The following is a 24,794-nucleotide window of genomic DNA, read 5'->3' on the forward strand; positions in this document are numbered from 1 at the left end:
CATTATTTTGGCGAGCTAGAATAACTCCTTCCCTTTTAGAGATGTTTTTCGCTTTATCGGAGTCCTAATTTTTATTATTTTGCAATACCTGATGTAGTCTCTACGCTTCTTGCTTTTCTGTGAAATCTTGCCAGCCGGTCTTGTAAAGCGATCACTTTCAACTCAAGAATGACTTATAAAGACAGAATTTTTAAAAGGCAGAGCATCCACACAGATAACAGTGAGAGCGGAAAACCTTGCCTTTGTGTATCTTTTCCTCCCAATCTTATTAAAAATGTGCCTGAAGCTTTGGTCACCAGTACCAAGCAAATAAATTCTGTAATAAAAGTATAAAAAAATCAGAATCTAACACAAGACTTAGAAGGAATGGAAAGAGATAAATTTGTAGCATTTAATGGTTAGTAAACTGTCAGCAAACTCAGAGTCACAGGACAGATGGTCGATGGCTCTGTATGTCCTCTAAGGAGTGGGGAGCATGCCCCCAGAGTGATGGGCCCCCAGGGGGCACTGGAGCAGGGAAATGACATGACCAAATCTTGGAGCAGTTAAAGATGGATAGACAGGAAGGAAAAACAGGTTACATTTTTTTGTTATTATTGTTTTGGTAGTGGGGATTGAACCCAGGGTCATTCTATCTGAGCCACATCCCAGCCCTATTTTATTATTATTATTTTTTAAAACAGACTTCACTAAGTTGCTGAGGGTCTGGTTAAGCTGCTGAGGTGGTCCTTAAACCTGCAACCTTCCTGTCTCAGCCTCCCACGTACTGGGATTACAGGCATGTGCTACCATGTCCAACTTAGGTTGCAATTCAAATGAGAGGCAGGGCAACAGAGAATGGAGTATAGCAAAGTACAATATTTTGATTCTTTGACTTTTATTTTTTTGGTGGTACTGGGGTTCCTGGAAGCCCTTCTACCTCCGGGCTACACTCCCAGACCTATTTTTACATTTTTATTTGGAAACAGGGTCTCCTAAGCCAGTGCGTGTGCAGCTGGCTTCGAACCTGCGCGATCCTCCTGTCTCTGCCTCCCAAGTGTGGGGATTACAAGTGTGTGCCACCACACCCAGCTTTGTTTGACTTTTTAATTTTGAGATGGTAGAGAATAGAGCAGGAGACAGTGGCAGAGACAGATGGGGTAAAGACCCAGCTAAGGGGGCGGCGTGGTCTCAGAGGAGACAGAGGAGGGTAGATGGCAGGTGGGTTATCCTTGTGCAAGAGAGGAGACACCTCTTTCTCAGAGATGGAAGGTCAGGATGACTGACAGCCAGTGATTAATTCACACTCAACAGCGTCATGTCTCTCTGAAACAGGAAAGTCCATTAATGAGAAACAGGAGGGCAGAGGACGGGCCAGCACAGTAAAACTATAAATGTGTAGAGCAGGGGTGAGGGAACTGGGACTTGGAGCAGAGGTGTTAGGTACAGAAGGCCCAGGCAATTGGACACCAGGGGTGAATCAAGGCACCAGGCTGGCTGGGCAAGTGAGGCACACTTTTCATCCCAGTACTTGGGAGGCTGAGACAGGAGGATTGCTGGCTAGAGGCCAGTGGACAATAACTTAGTGTTAGTAACCTGTTTTAAAATGAAAAAATAAACCAAGAGCTGAGGGCATAACTCAGAGGTAGAATGCCCCCCGAGTTCAATTTTCAGCACCACAGAAGAAACAAACTGATAGAAAGCACCAGACCATTCGCCTGTGTGATTTCTCTCTCCTTTGGGCCGTCAGGGGTCAGGTACAGGGACATCTGTATTGTCAGGAGCTGTATTGCTTTATTGTTGTGATATGAGATGTCACGGCCAGAGAGCTGAGTGTGGCAAGATGTGACAGATGCTACAGATGGGCGGGCAAGCACACCGCGGAGGTGCCATCTGAGCAGAGCGCTCTTGCATGCAGGACCGCAGACGCACTGGCCGGATGGTGGGAACCCGCTCGGCTCCCTGGTGTCGGCTCCCTGGTCTGGGGGGCTGCAGGTGCTAACCTGGTCGAATGCTCCAGCAGCTCGGTAGCAGGAGGGCTGTGTCCTGTCCATGACCCCTCCCCTTTTCACGGTAGGGTTTGGCAGTCTGTATATGAGCCGATGCTTTCATTCGCTTCATCTAATTTAGGCAGGAAGTTTCTGAAAATGCTTTCACCAGGAAATTGGAATGAAATGGAAATTAAAAGGAAAAAATGGCCTGAAGTTGCTAGAAACAGAATTCCTACTTTGAGCCACAGAGTCTGGCCCAGGTAGCTTGTTACTGAGGGCATGCCTGGCACCCTCCTAAGTCTTGTTCTGGCTTTTTCTCCCTACACCAACTGCTCAGACCATCAGCTTAAGTTAGTTTTAGGGCAGGTGTTATAGATAAATGTCCCCTAGAGTGCTCGTCTATTAATGTTTGGAGCTGAAGTAACTGAGTCACGAGGGCTGTGATCCCAGCAGTGGGTTCGTCCATTTTGATGGGTCTGTCTCAGTGGAGACCCAGTGCTGTAGCTATGGCTGGAGGTGGGTCCCTGGGCGTGCAGCCTTGGGGATTATATGAACGGCTCCTCCTCCCCCTGCTCGCTCTCTTGCTTCCGGACGCCATGATGTGAGGAGCACAGCCCACGTGCCCTCTCTCTGTCTGCCTCCTCTCACCACGCTCCAGGATCTCTGGTCCCCAGCCTCACATGAACTGAGCCCCAAACCTAAGAAAATCAATCTTCTTTCCTCTAACTTAAGGGTTAGGTCTTTATATTATGACTGTGAGAATGCTAAGGGAATGGTGGGGAGGGGTCCCCTTCCCTCTATACTTAGGACTTCTACTGAAAATGAGACCCCAGTGCAGGCTGTGATGTCTCCACCTCGAGGGCAGCTTCCTGCCTTGCTCGTGTTCACCCTGACGGCCATCTCCCTGACGGCCATGTCCTTTAGGATGGATAATCTGACCTGATTGCTGAAAACCCTTCCTGGGATCTGGGTCAGCCCTCACCTGTCTGTGGCAGCCTCCCCGTGCCACGTTGCTTCTCTTTCCAAGTCTTTGGAGTTCCTGTTTTCATCTTGATCATTTTATGCGCCCTTTGACTCATCTGAGAAAGGTCCTCAAATCAGAATAAGGAGGATACACTGTTACCTCTTCCTCTGCAGGTGTGCCAACCTCTCAGACAAGATCTGCCTACAAGTCCTATCTTTTTTCTAAACACCACCATGTCCAGCAACATTTATTTATTGATTTCTTTATGTCTGGCATTTTATTTTGTTATTTTATTTTATTTTTTGCGGTACTGGGGATTAAACCTAGAGGCATTTTACCTCCAAGCTACACCCCCAGCCCTATTCTTTTTATTCTTTCATATATATATATATATATATATATATATAATATATATATTTTTGGTACCGGGCGTGAAACCCAGGGGCTTTCTACCTTTGGGCTATACTCCCAGACCTATTTTATATTTTATTTGGAAACAGGGTCTCACTAAGTTGCGGAGAGCCTCACTAAGTAGCTGAGGCTGGCTTTGAACCTGTGTGATCCTCCTGTCTCAGCCTCCCAAGCATGGGGATTACAAGCATGTGCCACCACGCCTGGCTAATTTGAGTTTTTATTTTTTATTTATTTTTTATTTTTATTGGTGGTACTGGGGTTCCTGGAAACCCTTCTCCCTCCGGAATACACTCTCAGACCTATTTTGTATTTTTTAAATTTGGAAACAGGGTCTCTTAAGACAGCAAGGCTGGCTTCAAACCTGCGCGATCCTCCTGTCTCTGCCTTCCAAATGCGGAGATTACAATGGTGCACCACCATGCCCGGCTGAGTTTTTATTAAGACAGATACTAAGGAAAGGGACACGAGACACAATTCTACTAGTGCCTGGTTGTCAGAATTTTACTATTTACTATCACCAAGCCATCATTATTCAAAGCACTGCTAGCTCAGTAATTCAGTTCATTAACGCTGCTGCTTGAATAAAACACACAGCAAATTAGAAATAAACAAATCCTTGGAAAGAAGAATAATATATTCAGAAAACATAGAAGGTGAGGCATATAGACAGAACAGGAGGGAGGGAGAAAGGAAGTGGTAAGGAGAGAAATTATATCAGGATTAAGAAGGATTTTGTGAGCTCATCTATGCACTATACCCAGCATTTTTAGAAAACATTTCTGAGAAATCCTGGAGAATTAAATATAAAGCTTTCTTGTTTATATCTTTACCTTTATATCTCCCACATCAAATATATTAATGCATGGTGGTGCAAGTTTGTAATCCCAGGACATGGGAGGCCGAGACAGGAGAATAATCACAGGTTTACAGCCAGCCTCAGCAACTTAATGAGGCCCTGTTTCAAACAAACAAGCAAACAGACTAACAAGCCAAAAAACAAAAACAGAGCTGGGGATGTCACTTGGAGATAGAATGCCCCTGGGTTCAATCCCCAGTACCAAAAAGAAAAAGAAAAAAGATGAACAGGAGGACTTAATTGTGTGTATGTGTGTATGCCTTTTTTTTTAGTATGTACGTGTATATGTATTTTATTCGTCAGTATATTCAGTCCTATAATCTCAAAGACCGACCATGCAACTTAGAGGAAGGAAATTTATTTGCTCATGGTTTTGGGCTCAGTCATGTGAGGCTGGAGACCCCAGCTCTCGGGCATGGTGGTGGCAGGCAGTGGGAAGAGGGAGAGCAGAAGTCTGTGCTTCTCACATCATGGAGGCCAGAAGAAGAAAGCGAGCAAGGGGAGGAGGAGCCCTGTCTAATCGCCAAGGCTGTAGCCCCAGCGACCCACCTCCTCCACCCACATCCTACCTGCCTGGGCCACCGCCCAGATAAATTGTAGTAGACCTGCCCACTGTGGAGAATACAGCCAAGCCTGGCTCAACACTGCCATGCCACCTGCTTCCATGATTACACACACACACACACACACACACACACACACACACACACACCCCACACGTAACATTTTTCTCTTTTTGGTACTAGGAACTGAACATAAGGGCATTCTACCTCTGAACTGCACCTCCAGGATTACAGGCATACACCACGATGCCCATCTTACCTCCAGAATTATCTCAAATTTGTCCACTTCTCTTGTTTCCAGTCAACACAAGTGTGGTGTGGCCCTCAGTGCACACCTATGTCTGGGCACACAGGATGGTTGCCCATTGCTGTTTCCTACTTTGCTATCAGCTAGGCATTGACTCTGGCCAGTGGCACATCTTCCCTCTTTGATGAAATGTTCAGATACAGAGTCAGACCTTCCAGCACTTTGTTCTTTTGCCACAGTAATTATGAAAGTAGGTTGTTGAAAGGAATATAAGACTGAAATAGTTTGGGTCCATTTATTAGTCAGGGATCTCCAGGGAAACAGAACCAATAGAACAGATACAGTTGTAGAGAATGCTTTCTTTCTTTCTTTTTTTCTTTCTTTCTTTCTTTCTTTCTTTCTTTCTTTCTTTCTTTCTTTCTTTCTTTCTTTCTTTCTTGTGTTGCTAGGGATTAAAACCAGGGACATTCTACCTCTGACCCTCAGCCCAATTTTATTTTTTTCTTTTGAAAGAGGGTCTCCCTAACTTGTAGAGAGCCTCGCTAAGTTGCAGAGGCTGGTTATGAACCTGTGATCCTCCTGTCTCAGCCTCCCAAGTACTGGGACTACACGCATACAGCACCATGCCCGGCTTAAAGAATGCTTTGTGATGGACAGCTCATATGGTTATGGCGGCTGAGGCATCCCATGCTGTGCCATCTGTCAGCCCACAAGGGCTAGTGGTGTGGGTCAGTCTTAAGTCCAGGAGCCTGAGAAGCAGAAAAACCCTGGTGGAAATCCTGGTCTGATGCCAAAGGCCTGAGAATCAGGGAGTACAAGTCCCAGTGTGTGGGCACCAGTGCCTGAGAACCCGGGGCACTGATGTCTGAGGGCCAAAGAAGGGCATCCTGCTCTGCAAAGGAAGAATTCATCCTTCTTGGACTTTCATGCTGTTCTGGCCCTCAGTGGATTGGACAAGGCCCATTTGCACGGGTGAGGGTGGATTTTTTTTACTTAGTCATCAATTAAAATGCCAATTTCTTCTAGAAACACTCTCACAGACACACCAGGGAAGTCATGTTTTGCTAGCTATCTGGGCATCCCTTAATCTAGTCAAGTTGACACATAAAAGTAACAATCACAGTCTCTAAATTGCATGAGGCACAGCTGCCCTAAAAGGCCATCTATACAATGCAGGGGACATTTTATTAGACAACAAACTAAACAAAACCTTTGTTGTGTAAAGCAACTGAGCGCTTGGTGCAGTTTGTTATTATATCATAATATAATAGTGCTATTCTAAAGCCAGGCATGGTGCCACACACCAGTAATCCAGTACTTGAGAGGCTGAGACAGGAGGATTGCAGGTTCAAGGCCAGCCTCAGTAACTTAGCAAGACCCTGTTTCAAAATCAAAAATAAAGTAGGGCTGTGGGTGTGGCTCATCAGGGGAATGCCCTGGTTCAATCTCCAGTACCACAAAAAAAAGGAAGGAAGGAAGGGAGGGAGGGAAGGAGGGAAGAAAATCGCTATTCTATTTTGAAGAGTAAAACTGGTAGGATTGCTCTGTCTCTCTCCTAGAATCCTGTATAAACCTCCTAATTCTTCTGTATCCCTTTGATCCCTCATTTCTCTGCAAAGCATCTCAGTGAACTTTTTAAACATACATCAGGTCACATCCCTATCCAACACCTTGCCCTGCTTCCCCTTTTTATTACGATACATTCCAAACTTGCTAACATGGCTTCCTCGGCCTGCGTGTCTGGCCCGCGCTGACCCCTCCACACACCACAGGAGCTGCTTAGCAGTTAGTCTCAGGGTCCTCACTCGCCCGCCTGCCCCCTTTGCACACACTCTGCCTCTGCCTGGGAAGCCCTTCACCACCCCCACTGACTTCCCAAGCTCCCCAGTCCCCCTGCCTCTGGCCCGGCTGGGTGGGAGGCCCTCCGTCCCGTCACCCATGCCTCCCACTCTGCTTCACCTCTCCTCATCACACCTCACGAGCCTGTGTTCTCACTCATGTGGCCATTTCTATAGCAAACATCTTTCTCCCTCGCCAAGAGCGGGCTCCACTAGGGAAAGGAGAAGGCGCCGTGTCTGTTTTCTCTGCTTCTCTTTCCTAAGCATGCTGTGCCTGGCCCCCAGCCCATGATACATGCTCAAATGAATCTCAGAATCTCAAGATGATTAAATAAGTGTGTTAACAGTACATTTAATAGTGTGCAGATGTCTAAAGCCTACGGGAAGCGATCCTTGGCATTTTCTGGGCACTTAGTATGTCTGAGGCGTGGCATCCTGAGCATAATCATGTTCGCGTAGCTCGTACATATCATGACGGTGATCGCGGTGGCTGTTATCCTCATGTTAGAGCTGCAGGACCATGGAGCAGTAAGTACCATGCCTGTGTCCACGGGGTTTAGTATGTCCAAGGCGCCATGCCCTATTCTCCCAGCCTGCTTCTCAGTTTGATTTTATTTCACTTCTGTTTTCCAAATTCATAATACAATAGCGTTAGGCCCTTATATCACCGCGATTGTAATTCAAAGGCCGACTTTACCTGTGCTCTTTATAGAAAGACTATTAGTCTCATGTGTCTGCCCGCTTCTTACCTGAGGTAGCATCTTTTGAAAATAAAGGCTACTTTCTTTATTAAAACTATTCAGTAATCTGCTCACTGTAAATGCTAACCTCAAAATATGAAAACCTAGAAATAGAAAGTCTTCAATATAGATTTCTTTTCAGTTTGACTTTGTAGTTTAAGCTTTTTTTTTTTTTAGTTTAGACCCCTCTGAGGTAAAAATATCAATTTCCTTTTCCATGGAGAAATTCAATAATGGAATGAAAGTCAGGCTTCATTTGGACACACTTTTATCAATTAAATCTGATTTTGGTTAACAATATCTCATACACTTTCATTTTAACTCAATGTTTTGTTTTTCTTTTTAATCTCTTTCATGAAACAGCACACATCTGAATGAAAAATCCCTCGAACTGACAGAGAAATGCAAAAATCTGCATTATGGCATACAGTCTTTATCTAACAAAACAAGAAGGTAAGTTGCACTCTTCACATTTGATTTCATCTTAAAAGTGTTTTGTATTCCACGTGTTTGTTTCAGTCAGCATTCTTACTGCTGTGAACCCAAATACCTGATGACCACAACCTAGAAGAAGCACAATTTATTTGCTCACAGTTCTGGAAGTTGTAAAGGTTTCAGTCTGTGTTAAGCCAGGTCACATCTGTGGAAGTCAGGGGATGGGTGTGGGAAGCAGAGAAAGAAGGGAACCTGTTAGTACCCAAACCACACCCCAGCAGCCTGCCTCCTCGAGCCACAGCCTACCTGCTTAAGTTACCACTCGGTACACCCAAAGGATTCATCTCTCAGTGAATTTCTCCACCAATGAGATGAGAACTGTCTCACATTTTAAGTTTTTTGAACTGTGAACATTTTTTAGTGGCCAACGCTTGAGTTTTCCCAGGGGACATTGTACATCCAGGCCATTATGGTGTCCGTGTAAGAAACAAGACCGTTCACTCCCAGCCTTGCAGTTGGGCTCTAAGGAGCCTTTGTTGATGAGGAGGATGGACCAGGCATCAACCATGCAGAACAGGGTCACATCATGGCAGTGAGACTCAACCCATCTGTCCTTAAGTACACATTTATTAAAAATACTGGGCAATTTTGCTGGATAATATTTTAAAGACCCTCAACACTTTTGAGAACGCATATACATTCTGGACCTTATCCTAGAAAAACACCTGCCTCGTGCAAACTTATTTCAGGTAACAACTTACCCCATTTCAGAGGTGGCTCTCACTTCCTCACTTTTCCTTACAATCCACATTAGAGTCCACTATCTCCTCCAAATAGAATGAAATTCCAAACCCCAGTGCTTCATGGAAGAGCCCCGGGCGGCCTCCGATTCTGATCTGAGGAGCACTATTTGGATTGCAGTTGGAAGGAGCAGAGTCTAAACAGTGCTGGGGCAAGGTCTCCACGCAGAATAGGGTGTGAGCCTGTCACCTCCAGCGAGGAGGTGAACTCAGGTTCACTTGGCTGTGTGCTTGCTGGATAAAGTTAAAAGATGGTCCAGGTAAAAAGCATGCCAGCAAGGACGACAGTTGACTCAGACTTCCTCCTTCGAATTGTTCTCTTCTAATTCCTAATAACCAGAGTGCCCCCCCCGCTCTCTCTCTCTCTCTCTCTCTCTCTCTCTCTCTCTCACACACACACACACACACACACACACACACACACACACACACATCTCTGCATCTTTTAATTCTAAAAATAGTGCTTGTGGGCGGAAAGAGTTAAAACAGCTGTCTATAACCCATTCTCCCTTCCTGGGGGCGTGGGACGTTGCCCTGGAGGAAAAGAAGCCAAGGTAAGTGACCTGGTCTAACCTGCTTTTCATCTGACATTCTAGGTAGATAGATTTACACCACTTTCTTGGAGGGAGACCCCCATCTTTTGCCTATCAGAGCAAACGGATCCCTGGTTCAGGCAGCAGTTACAGTAAATGGAACCCAGGAGCCAGGAGTAATAAGGTTCTAGTTCTCCCTAGAAAATTACATGCACAGCCTGTATGTAATTCTTTGGGCAGCCAAAGGGAAATGTTTTTTAATTCAAATGTTCCTGCTGTGGGAGGAATACCATGGACCTCACTTAGAGACCTCACCTGGCTCTTGGGCCTGATCCAGTGTGGGAAGACAGGACCAGTGTGGTCACTCTTAATATGAACCCTTTGTTTGACTGGATCCTTGGAGTTATTAGAAAGCTTAATGCCAGAGGTGAGCTCTGATTTTAATTAGTATGGTTTGACCACCCAATCCTAAGTTGGCTCTGTTTATCACAGAAGGAGAGCCCTCTGAGCTGCCGCACCTGCTGACCTCCCACCCCCGCAGCCCTTCACTCTGCTTTGGTCCTTCCTTTGCCCAGAGAAGAGTGAACTACAAGGACTTCATCAACCAGCTCTGGGCTATTTTGCCATATATATTTTTTCGTTTTTTCCTTTGGATTTGACTAAGCAAGAACACGTGAGAAAGATCAGAAAAGGTAGAGGAGGAAACACAACTCTATCCTAGGGGTGTTGTTGCTAGTTAACTTTATCTTTGGACTAAAGAAGGCGCTGTACCATTTGAATGAAAGTCATGTCTTTAATTAGGTCTCTCCTGCTCTTTCTGTATTGGCATGTTTGTTCTCCCTCTCCCTCCCCCTTAGCTCTGTCTCCATCTCCATCTCCATCTCCTTCATTGAAACCTTCAATTTAGGAATAAGTTAGTAGTCTGACAGCCTGCCCAGACCTTTAAGAATTGTCCCTTCTTAGGTTATACAATTCGAGCTGGCCGTGGTTCCCGCAGGGACCCTAGGTTACTGCTAATTGGTTAGACGACTTGTACAAATGCTTCTTGCCAATGAGAAACTTTCTGGACTTCTGCCCATGTTTTATACATGGTGCTGGGGATGGAACTCAGGGGCATTGTACCTCTGAGCTACACCCCCAGCCTTATTTTTTCAGTCGTTTTTATTTTGAAACCGGGTCTCACTGAGTTGCCGAGGGCCTCACTAAGTAGCTGAGGCTGTCTGCGAACCTTGATCCTCCGGTCTCAGCCTCCTGAATGCTGGGATGACGAGCGTGTGCCATCCCGCCCGACTTGCACATATGTTTTGATCATGTTGAACTGGTTGCTTTGTTTTTGGGTGTGTGGGTGTTACAGGACTCTCAGACATTTCTAGAGGGGCTTTAATTCCAAATGTCTTGCACTAACTTTCACACACAAAACATATGGTGTGAAGGAAACGTGAAAAGTACAACTGAGAAGCCACACGTGGTGGTACACACCTGTAATTCCAGTTCCTGGGAGGCTGAGACAAGAGAATCGCCCATTCAAGGCCGGCCTCAGCAACTAGTGAAACCATGTTTCAAAATAAAAATATAAGGAAGGCATGGTGGGGCAAAATTGTAATCCCAGCATTTGGGAGGCTGAGATAGGAGGATCACAGTTCATGGACCACTTCCGCTACTTGGTGAGGCCCTTTGCAACTCAGTGAGACCCTGTTTCAAAATAAAGAATAAAAGCCAGGCGTGGTGGTGCACACTTGTAATCCCAGCGCTTGGGAGGCAGAGACAGGAGGATCACGCAGGTTCAAAGCCAGCCGCGCTGACTTTAAGAGACCCTGTTTCCAAAAATAAAAATAGGTCTGGGAGTGTAGCCCGGAGGGAGAAGGGCTTCCAGGAACCCCAGTACCACAAAAAATAAATAAATAAATAAATACATAAAAAAGTAGGGCTGGAGCTGGGCGTGGTGGTGCACGCTTGTAATTCCAGTGCTTGGGAGGCTGAGACAGGAGGATGGCACAGGTTTGAAGCCAGCCTCAGCTACTTAGTGAGGCTCTCAGCAACTTAGTGAGACCCTGTTTCCAAATGAAGTATAAAATAGGTCTGGGATTATAGCCCAGAGGTAGAAAAGCCCCTGGGTTCCACCCTCAGTACCACACATACACACACAAAAAAATAAGACTGGGAGTGTAGCTCAGAGGTAGGATTCCACTGGATTCCATCCCCATTACTGCAAATATACATATATAATAAACTGGGGCTGTGACCCAGAAGTAGAATACTCCAGGGTTCAGTCTCTACATACCAGGAAAAAAATAACAGTACAACTAGGAAATATTGGTACTTGCTCCAGTATGCACCGCGGACACCTGGTTACTCTTGCCCAGTGCATATATCAGACATGTGTCACTTGCGTTTGACTTTGTTCAAGTGACAGGGGTCTTCAGCTTAAGGATGACAGTTAGAGAGGCATCATGGCAAAGCCCTGAGTCAGCAGAGGAGGAGGAGTCTCTAATCACCGAGGGCATCTTTTTTAAGACAGAATTTGCCAGCTTTTTCCTGTGCATCAACAGCAATGGTGAAGGGCAGTCTGTCTGCTAATGAGGATACCGGGGCACACGCTCACCAGCTTGCTCTCTGTTTTTTGCAGTTGTTTTGAATTTGATGGTAAGACCTTTTCTCAGCTATTCTTTAGGGGGTTGCATTTCCATTAAGCACACAGTTTTTAGCTAGCTCGTGTAATTAGCCCGCACGGGTGTTCTTCACGGCAAAGGTCTAGAGAGAGCAGGCCCGAATTGCCCATTGTTATGAAAGTGTTATTTTGCACACAGGAGACTAATTTTTTGGTTGCATTGTCTGTTGTCAGGAATTGTGCGTTCTGCAACGACTGCTGTTACAGACTTGCAGGGGACAATTGGGAAGCCATTCCACGGACGGTGATAAAAGTAATTTCATTTTCTTAGAAATAATTATTTAGCCCTATTTTTGTCATGGTCTGGTAAAGACTAGAATTTTCTCTTTCTTCAGCCAATTTGTCCCTTTCATGTTGCTAAAGTAGGATTTATTTAGGAAGACAGTTATAGTAGCAGAAAAGTGGCGCTTCTTTCCTCTGATAGGCCTGCTACATTTGAATAAAAGTTAAGGATGGCCAGTGGGAACAGAATACCGTGTGTCGGGGATTCTCTAAGACACAAAGGCAGGACAGTGTCTCGTACATGCTTCTATCTTTGGTGCCTATCACAGGCCTGAGCATAAAATAATTGCTCAGGAAACACCTGTTGAATAAACAAATGACCCAGGAGCGGTGACACATGCCTATAATCCCAGTCCTTGGGAGACTGAGACGGGGGGCTTGCAGCCTCAACACCAGCCTCGACAACTTAACGAGACCCTCGGCAACCTAGCAAGACCCCGTTTTAAAACAAGAAAACCAAAAGAGGGCTGGGGTTATAGTTCTGAGGTAGAATGCCTCTGGGTTCAGTCCTCAGTACCCCCAAAAAACTAATGGAATGAATTAATGTATTCACTGGATCTTCAAAACATTTTCTATGCCATCTCTGATAGGTGTTAAAAGTCATCTATAAATCCACAATCTTCAGCTCCGTTTTGAAATCAATTTTAGCTTGAATCTCTCCTCCCTCCTCACTTCTCTTTTATTCTCTTCTGAAGATTGAACCCAGAGGCTTTACACCTCTGAGCTGGGTGACACCGTAACCCTTTATACTTTGAAATGGAGTCTTGCTAAGTTTCTGGGGTTGACATTGGACATTCGATCCTCCTGACTCAGCCTCCCAAGTCCTGGGGTCACAGGTGTGCGCCACCATGCACCCGCCCGCCTCCTGCTTACTCTGGATCTGTGCTTTTCTTTCTTTTTCTGCCTCATCTTTTACTTTCCTGTTTTTCTGGGTTCCTCCGGTACAGTCCCTTCACCAGGTCATCTCCCAGATAAAATGTTACCCTGTATCCACGCTGTTACATAGCCATCCTACCATTCCTAGTTTGCTCCCTTTGCAGAATGGCACACTTATTACTCCGTCTTTTCTGCTTATAATTTTAGGAAAAGGGCTCCATGGAGAGCCAAGCTGCCCAACTTAGTCTTCATTGCTTCAGATAAAAGCAGTGACTTTTTTAGGCGCAGTTGTTCAGAGGTTCTGACCCAGGAAATAAACTCATTTTCCCTCTGGGTTTTTTTCTGCCACGGTTGCACCATGAGTCAGTTTTCCATTGATGTAACAAAACCTGAGATAAACTGACTTATTAAGAGAAGTTTCTTTTAGCTTATAGTTTGGGAGATTCCTGGCCAGGACTGGACAGACACATTGCTTTTAGATCTCTGGTGTGGGGAAGTTTACCTTGGTGAGGGCACATGGCAAAACAAAGCCATTCATTTTATCACTGAGATACGAATGAGGAGGAGCCCTGGATCCCACAGTCCTCAGTCCTTCTGTAGGAGAGTACCCCCTGCACCCTGAATCCTCCCAGTGGGCCCCACAGTCCTCTTTGAGGTACCCCAGCACCCTAAAGCCTCCCAGTGGGCCCCACAGTCCTCTTTGAGGGTACCCCAGCACCCTAAAGCCTCCCAGTGGGCCCCACAGTCCTCTTTGAGGGTACCCCAGCACCCTGAAGCCTCCCAGTGGGCCCCACAGTCCTCTTTGAGGTACCCTAGCACCCTAAATCCTCCCAGTGGGCCCCACAGTTCACTTTGAGGTACTCTAGAACCCTAAAGCCTCTCAGTGGGCCCCACAGTCCTCTTTGAGGGCACACCAGCACTCTGAAGCCTCCCAGTGGGTCCCACAGTCCTCTTTGTGGGTACCCAGCACCCTAAAGCCTCCCAGTGGGCCCCATAGTCCTCGTTGAGGTACCCCAGCACCCTAAAGCCTCCCAGTGGGCCCCACAGTCTTCTTTGAGGGCACCCCAGCACCCTGAAGCTTCCCAGTGGGCCCCATAGTCCTCTTTGAGGTACCCCAGTACCCTGAAGCCTCCCAGTGGGCCCCACAGTCCTCTTTGAGGTACCCCAGCACCCTAAAGCCTCCCAGTGGGCCCCACAGTCCTCTTTGAGGTACCCCGGCACCCTAAAGCCTCCCAGTGTGCTTCACAGTCCTCTTGGAGGTACCCCAGTATCCTAAAGCCTCCCAGTGGGCCTCACAGTCCTCTTTGAGGTACCCCAGCACCTTAAAGCCTCCCAGTGGGCCTCACAGTCCTCTTTGAGGTACCCCAGCACCCTAAAGCCTCCCAGTGGGTCTCACTCCCAAAGTTCTGCCACCTCCCAGTAGTGCCGAACTGGAGACTAAGCCTTTCACACCTGGGCCTTTGGAAGACTTAAGAAATAAGTAGGTAGAAAGGAGACACAAAACAAGGAAAATGGGACTTTAACATAGAAACCTGTGACAAGGCCTGTTATTCTTGGGTGGTTGGGTGGTGTCTGTTTATTAAACAACAGATCACACAAAAGAGGGATCTCCGTGGGCGCTACTCAGGAGAGCACCCCCCTCAACACACATGGCTGATGGATGATAACAGTGCAGGTCAGGACCAGAACACCCTGTGCCTCCTGTGACTAGGGCACGGGACTGAGGTCATCCTCACACACCCCCTGCACGCCCCTCACGGAGGCCCCTAGAGGAAGAGTCCCGCACGCCCAAAGGGTCTCGCTCACTCTTGAGGTGGCTGGCATTCTTTCTTGAATATGTATCCTCCACTTTTCTAAATAAGCAGTGCGGCACTTCCTCGGCCCTGGATTCCTCTTTCATAACCGTGACTCTGGGATCCCAAGCAAATTTGTTTAGTTTCTGCTGTTTGGTCAGAAGATGAATTACACTGCTTTAACAAAATCTCGCAAAGCCCTTTGCATCCGTACAGACTTGTGCTCTCTCAGGCAATGTTTCACATTCCTTCTCGACCAGGCAACTCTTGGTCAAGCTCTTCCCCAAGCCTTGGCGCAGGGGTTATGACTTCTACCGCTGCAGCAGGGGGTGTGCGGCCTGCTGCCGAAGGGGAGACACGTGGAAGCCTGTCCTCCACCAGCCCAAGGGACTCGGATAACGAGTCATGCTCACATTCCACTGGCTGGGAGCACTGACTCTATGCAATGGGGTCATGTGACTGGTTGTGGCCATTAGAGTGGAGGGTTGGTGCTGGGTCTATAGTGCCTGGCTGGGCAGCTGCTCGCATCAACAACGTTATACATCTATGCCACATATATATTAAGTAATGGGCCGAGCGTGGTGGTACATGCCTACAATCCCAGCACTGAGGCAGCTGAGATAGGAGAATTACAGGTTTGAAGCCAGCCTCAGCAACTTAGTGAGACCCTGTTTCTAAATAAAAATTAAATAGGACTGGAAGGTGTAAGCTTGGAAGCAGAATACTCCTGGGTCCAATCCCCAACACCTCCCCACCCTAACAGTAAAATGCCACCCTCATCATCTTATTGATTGGCTCCAGTGGTATCCCTTAAATGGGAAGAAGCATTTTTTTAATATACTACAATTTTATTTCAGTTGCACACATGAAGTTAGCCTGTAGGAAACTGAAACAAAACAGTTACTGTAAAAATAGCAGAGAACCGAAAAATCTAAAAAGGAATGAAGAAGCCCTTTTTAAACAACAGCAATCTTGTATGGCTTTTGAACTCTTAAGCAGTTTAAATAATATCTCTAGTGAAAAAATTTAGAGGTCTTCTTTGGAACAAAGTGCAAGCCACTACCCTATAACTTTCGGCAAAACTGAGGGGGCATGAAAGGCTCACTTTCTATTTTATTTTTATTTTAAATTTTTAAATGTTTGTTTGTTTGTTTGTTTTTGCAGTACAGGGGATGGAATCCAGGGGCATTCTATCTCCGAGCCATATCCTAGCCCTATTTTTTATTCTTTATTTTGAAACAGGGTCTCACTGAGTTGCAAAGGGCCTCACTAAGTAGCTGAGGCTGTCTCTGAACCGTGATCCTCCTGTCTCAGCCTCTTGAATGCTGGGATTACAAGTGTGTACCATCATGCTTGGCTAGGACTCACTTTTATTTAGATAGCTTTGGGGGAGGTAAGATGGACATACTTATAGTTAAGATTCGGAACCTCTGAAGCCAGTTGTGGTGGCACCTGCGATCTTAGCACTTGGGAAGCCAAGTCAGAATGATCACAGGTTCGCAGCCAGCTTCATCAATTTAGCAGGGCTCTCAGCAACTTAGTGAAACCCTGTTTCAAAATAAAAATAAACTAGGGATGTGGTATAGTTCACAGGTATAATGCCCCTGGTTTGAACCCCTAGGAAAAAAATTTAGGCTATCTGCCTTCCCCTGCCTACATGTGGCTTGAACCATGCACTGTCTGATGGGCTTATGCATTTGACAAGATGTTACAGGCAGTTGTGTTTAAAATCACTGGCAACAGTAGAATTCTCTGTAAGATACTGTCTTCATGGGCAGCATAACGATGCTAGTGAGTTGAAAACTGGCCCTGGATATTCCTCATTCTTTATTATCCTGGAAAGAACAGCGCGACCTGAATTCCTGGATGAAGAGAGGAGGCGTACGTTCCAGCAGATCCAACTTCAAAAAGCCGGAGCCCTACGTGTCACTTGACAGCCTGCTAACAAAGCAAGGATTCCTAAATTTCAAGTCGTCTGCCAGGAAGAAGGGCTTTTGGTCACTGGCAGGATGTTTCTGTGGATCTAGTCATCTAGAATGAGAGATGACTTGTTCCTCTCCAGCTTTCAAACCATGGTGCCTTAATTGGTTTTCAAAGTGCCGCATACGCTTTTGTCTGTCTGCTTACCTCTGACTTTTTAAACTTGCCTTTTCTGGTCATCTTTTAGAGGCTCCAAAAATCTAGCACTTCTTTCTTTAATTGATGGGGGCAAATAGGCCAGAAAAGATGAAGTTAATACCAAATGGCCAATTCGACCAGCATGATCTATTACATAGTGCACATACACACACACATGTACATACATGTAATTTTATTGGTGCGTCATCATTAGCATCATACTGAGGTTCACAGTGAAGGAACATCCCTGCGCACAGCACTTGGTGTGTTCCCTCTGAGTCCCACCCTGCCCCGTACACGTTAGTGCGATGGTAGTGATACCTTCACACAGACACAGCATCACTGGAACTGTTTCCTTCATCAGTTCTCTTTCTCGTCTCCCTGCCTCCCTTCCCTAATCCCCTTCCACTGTTCTGCTGGTCTCTTTCCTCATGTAATTGAAGTTTCTTTTGTTTTCTATTTTTTCGCTAGAGAGAAAACATGTGACCCTCGACGTTCTGAGACCGGCTGGTCTTTCTTAGTGTTTTTAATATCTTAAATTCTCTTGGTAGCCAAATCAGTGCTTTGTTTTCTGTTATAAAATTTTAAGTTGGGAGGTATGTAAACTAATGTTGAGACCATCACATCAATCTCTGAACCCCCTTTCGCATTTACACCAAAGAGTTATACCAAGCCTATTCAAAGGTCACTTAGCAATCACTTGTAATCCCAGCATTTGGGAGGCTGAGACAGGAGGATCGCGGTTTGCAGACAGCCTCAACTACTACTTAGTGAGGCCCTCCGTAACTTAGTGAGACCCTGTTTCAAAATAAAGAATAAAAAATAGGGCAGGGGATGTAGCTCGGAGGTCGAATGCCCCTGGGTTCCATCCCCAGACCTGCAAAAAAAAAAAAAGTATATGAAAAGAATCACAATCTAAGAGATTGAAAGAATAGTTTCTTAAATTCTCCTAACCCATATACTTTTTTTTTGCTTTTACTTTGAGAATTTTTTTTTTATTGGTACACTGTATTCATACATCATAGTGGGATACAAACTTTTGTAGACATACATGCACACATTGCCCAGTCAGCCCCCACCCGATCCCCACCCCATTCTCTCCCCATCCCTCCTTCCCATGCTTGGCTTAGTGGTTGACATCTAGTATTATAGCAATTTATCCAAAATTAAAAATGATAATCTCACATAACAGTTTCATTTGTCTGATACCAAGCTTTTGATGACTTAAAGATAACATTTCAATATTTCTTTTTGCTTTCTTTCTTGCCAGAGAATATTTTTTTCTATTTTTTAGGTGAAACTATCATATATTTATATATTTATTTTTCAGAAAAAAATCTATCCTAATATGGAATATGGATTCTAGATACCCAAAACGATCTTGAAAAAGAACAAAGCTAGAAGATATATATTTTCTGATTTCAAACCATATAAAGCTACAATAATTGAAACAGTGTAGTACTGTTCTAAAGGCAGATATATAAACCATTGGAGTTAAATACTAGCCTAGAGCTAAATTCTTCCATATATTGTCAAGTTATTTTTGACAAGGTTTCCACGAACATTTGGTGGTGGAAATAATAATCTTTTAACTAAATAATGTTGAAAAATAATAATTACATGGAAAAGAATAAAATTGGACCCTTACCTAATCCCATATACAAATATTAACTCAAAATAGATAGAAGACCTAAATATAAATCTTAAGACTATAAACTTTTAGGAGAAAATCTGGGTCATTAAACCTCACAACACTGAAATTGGCAGTGATTTCTTGGATATGATTTCAATGGCACAGGCAACAGAGGAGTATACAAACTCCCTAAAAAATAAAAAAATATTGTATATCCAAAGACAATGTAAACAGAGTTAACAGTTACTAATAGAATTGGATAAAATATTTACAATTGCTATATCTGAAGGTATATTAATATTCCAACTAGAAATCCTAAAAATTAACAACAATAAAGGCAAACAATACCCTTTAGAGATAGGTAAAAGACTAACATAAATAATGAATCTCCACAGATAACCAATCTTAGTTGTCTGTTGGATGGAAAATCTTGTTTCTCTGGTTCTGGTGTGTGTTACCTATTTCTTCTTTGTAGTTAATCTCTTTGAGTATTTTCTCTAGCGCTGGATTTGAAGACATAAATACCTTCAGTTTCTGTTTGTCGTGGAAGCTTCTTATTTCCCCATCTAATTTGATAGAAAGTTTTGCTGGGTAGAAAATTTTTGGCTGGAAGTTGTTTTCTTTCAGAGTTTGGAATATGTTACTCCAAGCCCTTCTGGCTCTCATGACTTGGTTTGGGAAGTCTGGAGTGATTCTAATTGGTTTGCCTCTGAATGTCACTTGGCCCTTTGTTTTTGTTGCCTTTAAGATTCTCTGCTTGGCTTCCACATTGGTCATTTTGACAATTATGTGGCGTGGGGATCCTCTTCTCTGATCCTGTCTAAAGGGAGTTCTATAAGTTTCCTGGATCTGTGTATCAACCTCTTGCTCTATGTTTGGAAAATTTTCTGCTATTACTTCCTTGAAAAGATTGTTGATCCCTTTGGTTTCACTTTCTTTTCCCTCCTCTATTCTGATTATTCTTAGGTTAGCTCTCGTAAAATGGGCCCATATTTCTTCAATGTCAGATTCCTGCTGTTGGATATTTTTTTCTAGATTAGAAACTATGCGTTCATTTTTGGAATGATCATCTTCTAAGAGCAAGATTCTATTCTCCATGTGGTCTAATCGGTTGTTTGTGCTTTGAATCGAGGCCTTTAATTCATTAATTGCATCCTTTATCTCTTTTTGGCTCTCTCTGAATTCTTTTCGAAGCACCTCTATTATTTCTACAGTTATTTTCCTGATTTGATCTTCTAGAAATCTCTGATTTTCTGTTTTATCGGGTTCTGATGTTGTGGGGTTGTTGGCATTCATTGCTCCAGTATTATTCCTCTTTCCCATGATTTCGGGAGTTTGTGCCTTCTCTGGCTTCTTCCCTTGGGTCACTATGACTTCACTTAAGGTGCTCTGGATCTCGAGTCTGTAGTATCTCAGACCCCACTACTCCTTTACTGGGTTGTATCACAGAGTCTCCGACCCAGGGAGTCGATAGAGGCTGCTTTAAACTATGGGGGGTGGGGTGCCAGGTTGGGCGTTCTCCTATGGTGTGATATCTCTGCCACCGCCACTCCCCCACTGTGTCAAGTCCCTGGGAGTACAGTACTGGGATTGCTCCTCTGTGGCCCGCAATTTGACTCACTATTCTTGAGTTCGCAGATGTAGCTGTACTGGACTTGGTGGATTCACTGCTGCTGTCGCCGGTGGCAATATGACGCCGGTGCTATGCCCTTGGCCGTGAGGCTGGCTTATTTCTTCTTGGTTTTGAATTCCACTCTGAATCCCTGCAGCGTGTGCTGAGCTCAGCCACTGGGAGCTTTAGATGCTCTCTGCACTGAAAAATCCCGCCTGGCTGTTTCGCAGCGGCTCACCTCGGCTTGCTGTAGCCGTCCGGTGAATTCGCCGCTGCCGCCGGCAGTATGGCGCTGCTGCCGCGTCCTTGGGCGTGAGGCTGTTGTATCTCCTCTGTGGCTCTGAGCTCTGTTCTCAGTCCGCTTTCTCTCTGGAGCCTGGTGATTTTTTTGTTTCTCTGGTGATGGTGTTTTCTGGCTATGAAAGGCGCTGATTTTGTGGTCATGGAGATTGGTTGTTAGCGGGGCTCTTAAGCCCCGCTTTTCTCGGTCACCATCTTCCCGGAAGTTGTGTCTACTTTCAGAATTTAAGAGTTAATTTTTAAAGAAATGGCAGCTTAAAGATTAAAAAATAGTATTATGACTTGGTCCAGTCAGGCAACTTGTTAGTAGAAGATGAGAAATAAAATACTTGCACAGCAGTTTCTCAAGTGGCAGCTGAGAGGATCAAGGTGTCTTTTCTTAGTAAGATCGTGACTGATTGCTGATTACTGTCCTTGTTCAAAATTAGTATCGGAAGCCTTTTACATACTTGTCATATGTTTTTTCTTATTTTTTTCGTTTTGTTACTAGGTATGGAACCCAGGGGCACTCTACCCCTGAGGTCACCCCCAGCCAGATTTTCTTTTTTATTTTGTAACAGGGTCTTGCTAAGTTGCTGAGGCTGGCTCAGATCTGCCATTTTCCTTTTGCAGCCCCTAAGTACTCCTGGGATTATGCCCAACTCATATGTTAAATATGAATATCAAAAATCTATAGTAAGTACTGTGTGCCCAGCACTGTGATAACACAGGGAGCATATGCCAAGCCCTCACGTGGGGCTATGCCTCAGATTCATTGGAGAACTTTCTCGAAGTATGCATGGTTGAAAACAGACGGAGAACTCATGCACCAGGAGCATGGCAATGGACACACTTTCTACTTTTTAACAAACTGCAATATATCAAGAGAGACATTTACGACACACTGGCGTCTCCCTTCTTACATTTCCGATCCTTTCATCTCTCCTCATTTTTGACACTAGTTTGCCCCAGAGCTCAATTCTCAGCCTCATTTCTCTTTACTCTTTTAGGTCCATAGATTTAAATACCATCAACCTACTGGTGATTACAAAATTCATATCTACTGCCCGACCCTTTCCCCAGATGTGTATGTACTTCTGCCCAGTTCACACTTTCCTAGAATGTCCACAGGGGACCTAAAACCTGGCATGTCAAGCTGGACATGGTGGCGCATGAGTGCAAAACCAATACTTGGGATACTGAGACAGGAGGATTGCAGGTCAGAGGCCAGGCCCAGCAACTGAGCGAGATCATGTTTCAAAGTAAAAAAAAATAAAAAAGCTGGAAGTGATGGTGCATGCCTGTAATCCCAGTACTTGGGAGGCTGAGATAGGAGGATAGTAGGTTTGAGGACAGCCTCAGCGAGTAGTGAGACTTTCATCAACCAAACTAGACCCTGTTTTCGATCGCCAGCATCGAGCAAACAACAGCGACAGCAGAACAACCCAGCACGCCTCACACTGGTCTCCTGGACTCTGCCTAGACTCCGCTCCAGCATTTGTACCCATTTCAGCAGGGGCCTGGCTGTCCTTCCGTCTGCTAGGGCTACAACAGTGGGGTTATCATCGACTCCTCTTATCCATTCATGTTTCCTCTGTCATTATAGTAGCTACCAGCACATCACATCCAGAAGATGATTTCTTGCCATCGCACCAGTCCCACTCTGGGCCAAGTCATCATCACCTCTCTTCTGGAGTATGGCAGGCCTCTCTCAGTTGCTCTCCCAACTTGCTGTCTTAGAGACTCTCCTTAGCAAAGTGGACAGGGACCCATTTCTGTAAGTCAGATAATTTTCCTGCTGCAGTTGCTTTCAATTTCACTCAAAATTAAAGACAGTGTTCTCCAATGGATGTGCAATGTATTTGCCAATAACAGAAGAAAGGAGGTGGGTAGGAGGACGACCACATGGTGCTAAAGAAATGAGTGGAGATTACTTTATTACTTTATTTATTTATTTTTGTGGTACTGAGAATGGAACCCAGGGACATTCTACCTCTGAGCTATACCCCCATCCCTATTTTTCATTCTTTATTTTGAAACAGGGTCCCAATGAGTTGCAAAGCACCTTACTAAGTAGTAGCCGAGGCTATCCTCAAACTGTGATTCTCCTGTCTCAGCCTCTCAAATGCTGGGATTACAATCATGTGCCACCACACCCGGCGACTTTACTTTTTAATAAGTAAATAATTAAAACCATATATCTAGTTTGGTTTGTAACATTAATAAATGTAATGTGTGTAACAAAAATATCACTAAAGAAAAAAGGAAGGAGACTTATATGGTACTAATTATATCAGTGCAATTAAGCTAAACAAATATGCAGCTAATTTTGGTAGTAAGATATATATATGGTAAATCATAGAGTAACCACGTAAAATAATTAAAAATTATTAAAGACATTTACATGCTACATTAGATAAGCTGTAAAAATGGAACATATGGAGAATATAGAAATATATGAAACATAAAAAATAAAATAGACATAAATCTCACTGTACCTATGATAGCATTAAATTTGAAAGGGTTAAATCACCCAATCATAAGGCAGAGATTGTCAGACTGGATTAAATGATGTGATCTACCTGCGTCTGGTGGCACATTCTTGTAATACCAGTATTTGGGGGGCTGATATAGAAGAATCGCAGGTTTAAAGTCAGCTTCAGCAACTTATTACTACCTTGTTTCAAAATAAGAAAAAAATAAAGCTAGGTGTGTAGCTCAGAGATAGAATGCATTCAATTCAAAGTACCCAAAACAAAACAAAACAAAAAAAGACGTGCTCTAATTCTGTGTTGTCTGGAAAATATTCATTAGACTTAAAACAAGTAAAAAGAAAAAGACACACAAACAGCAACCACATGAAAGCTTGGGTGACCCTACTGATATCTGATGAAATAGACTTTTAAAACAAATGTTAAGAAATAGTGAGATTTTACAATGACTGAAGGTTAGATCTATCAGAACTGTAACAAGTATGAACAAATATGCATCTAATAACAGAGCCCCAAATACATGAAGCTAAAAATGACCTAAATAAATCTTGGCTCAGTTAGCCCCTCCTAGTGAGGGCTTCCCTGACCACCCTACATAAACTGCAATCCTATCCCAGATTGTATTTCTTCATGTTACTTAGTACATAGAAGTACCTATTACTTTAACATGCCATTAATTTATGTTTTATCTTGTTTTACTGTCTATTGTCTCCTACTACAAGAAGAACTTCATGAGAATATGGATTTTTACGTTAGTTGAGTGTACTGAGGGTGCCCATATAATGCCTCATATATAGCAGATGCCCAATAAATATTTATTCAATAAATACATGAAAATAAGAGGATAGAGCCAGACGTGGTGGCGCACGCTTGTAATCCCAGTACTTGGGAGGCTGAGACAGGAGGATTTTTTTTTTTTTTTACACTCCCAGACCTATTTTATATTTTATTTGGGCCACAGTACACCTGGCTCTTCTACCCACTATTCTACAAACAATCCCAGGCCCTTTCCCACAGTCCCGCCACCGCGTACTTTCCTGGAAGACCATTATCTCGGCCTGCACTTCTTTCCCCTGACCTGGGCCGATGCTCCTCGGGCAGGGCCAGAACCTGCCCTCTCATGGAGCAGACCCAGAAAAGAGCTAGAGAGTAGAACGAGAAGCCAGGCTCTGACCACGGGCTGGCCCACCTGCTCCAGCTGCAGCTGCATGGTGCGCTGGGCCGCCATGTCCCCCAGCGCGATCTCCACGTACGGGTAGCTGGAGTTGGCTGTGGGCCGCTGGGTCCATGTGGACTGGATCTCCTTCAAGGGGAACTTCACCATCAGCTCATGGGTCTCGGTGCTGAGGAAGTTGAGGCCGTTGTGGTTGACGGCAAGGATGCAGGGGGCTGGCACAGCCGCTGTTGCTGCAGCTCTGGATGAAGAAGAAGGAGGAGCCAAACACAGGGAAGGCACTGAGCAGGCCCAGGAACTGGGCGCGGGCCTGGTGCGGGCTGAGCACCTGAGTCTGCGGCCGGTGCTGAGGCTGATGAGGTTTGTGGCCAGCCTCAGCTATTCAGGGAGGCCCTTTGCAATTTAGTGAGACCCTGTTTCAAAATAAACAATAAAAAATAGGGCTGGGGTGTAGCTTGGAGGTAGAATGCCCCTGGGCTCCATTCCTATTAACCCTCAAAAATAATA

The 24,794-nt window shown here is 44.7% G+C and overlaps 1 protein-coding gene across 1 annotated transcript in view; it reads left to right on the forward strand.

The window, feature by feature from the left end:
- Nucleotides 1-24,794, forward strand: part of ST8SIA6 (ST8 alpha-N-acetyl-neuraminide alpha-2,8-sialyltransferase 6) — a gene marked incomplete at both ends in the record, with an annotated part of 137,088 nt that overhangs the window by 61,087 nt on the left and 51,207 nt on the right. Inside the window, one exon of the mRNA XM_080716898.1 lies at nucleotides 7,956-8,045. Within this exon, the coding sequence (XP_080573024.1) occupies nucleotides 7,956-8,045 (90 nt within the window). The remainder of the gene's footprint in view (nucleotides 1-7,955; nucleotides 8,046-24,794) is intronic.

Source organism: Muscardinus avellanarius (assembly GCF_963383645.1).
Source record: "Muscardinus avellanarius genome assembly, chromosome: 20".
NCBI classification, from domain to species: Eukaryota; Metazoa; Chordata; class Mammalia; order Rodentia; family Gliridae; genus Muscardinus; species Muscardinus avellanarius.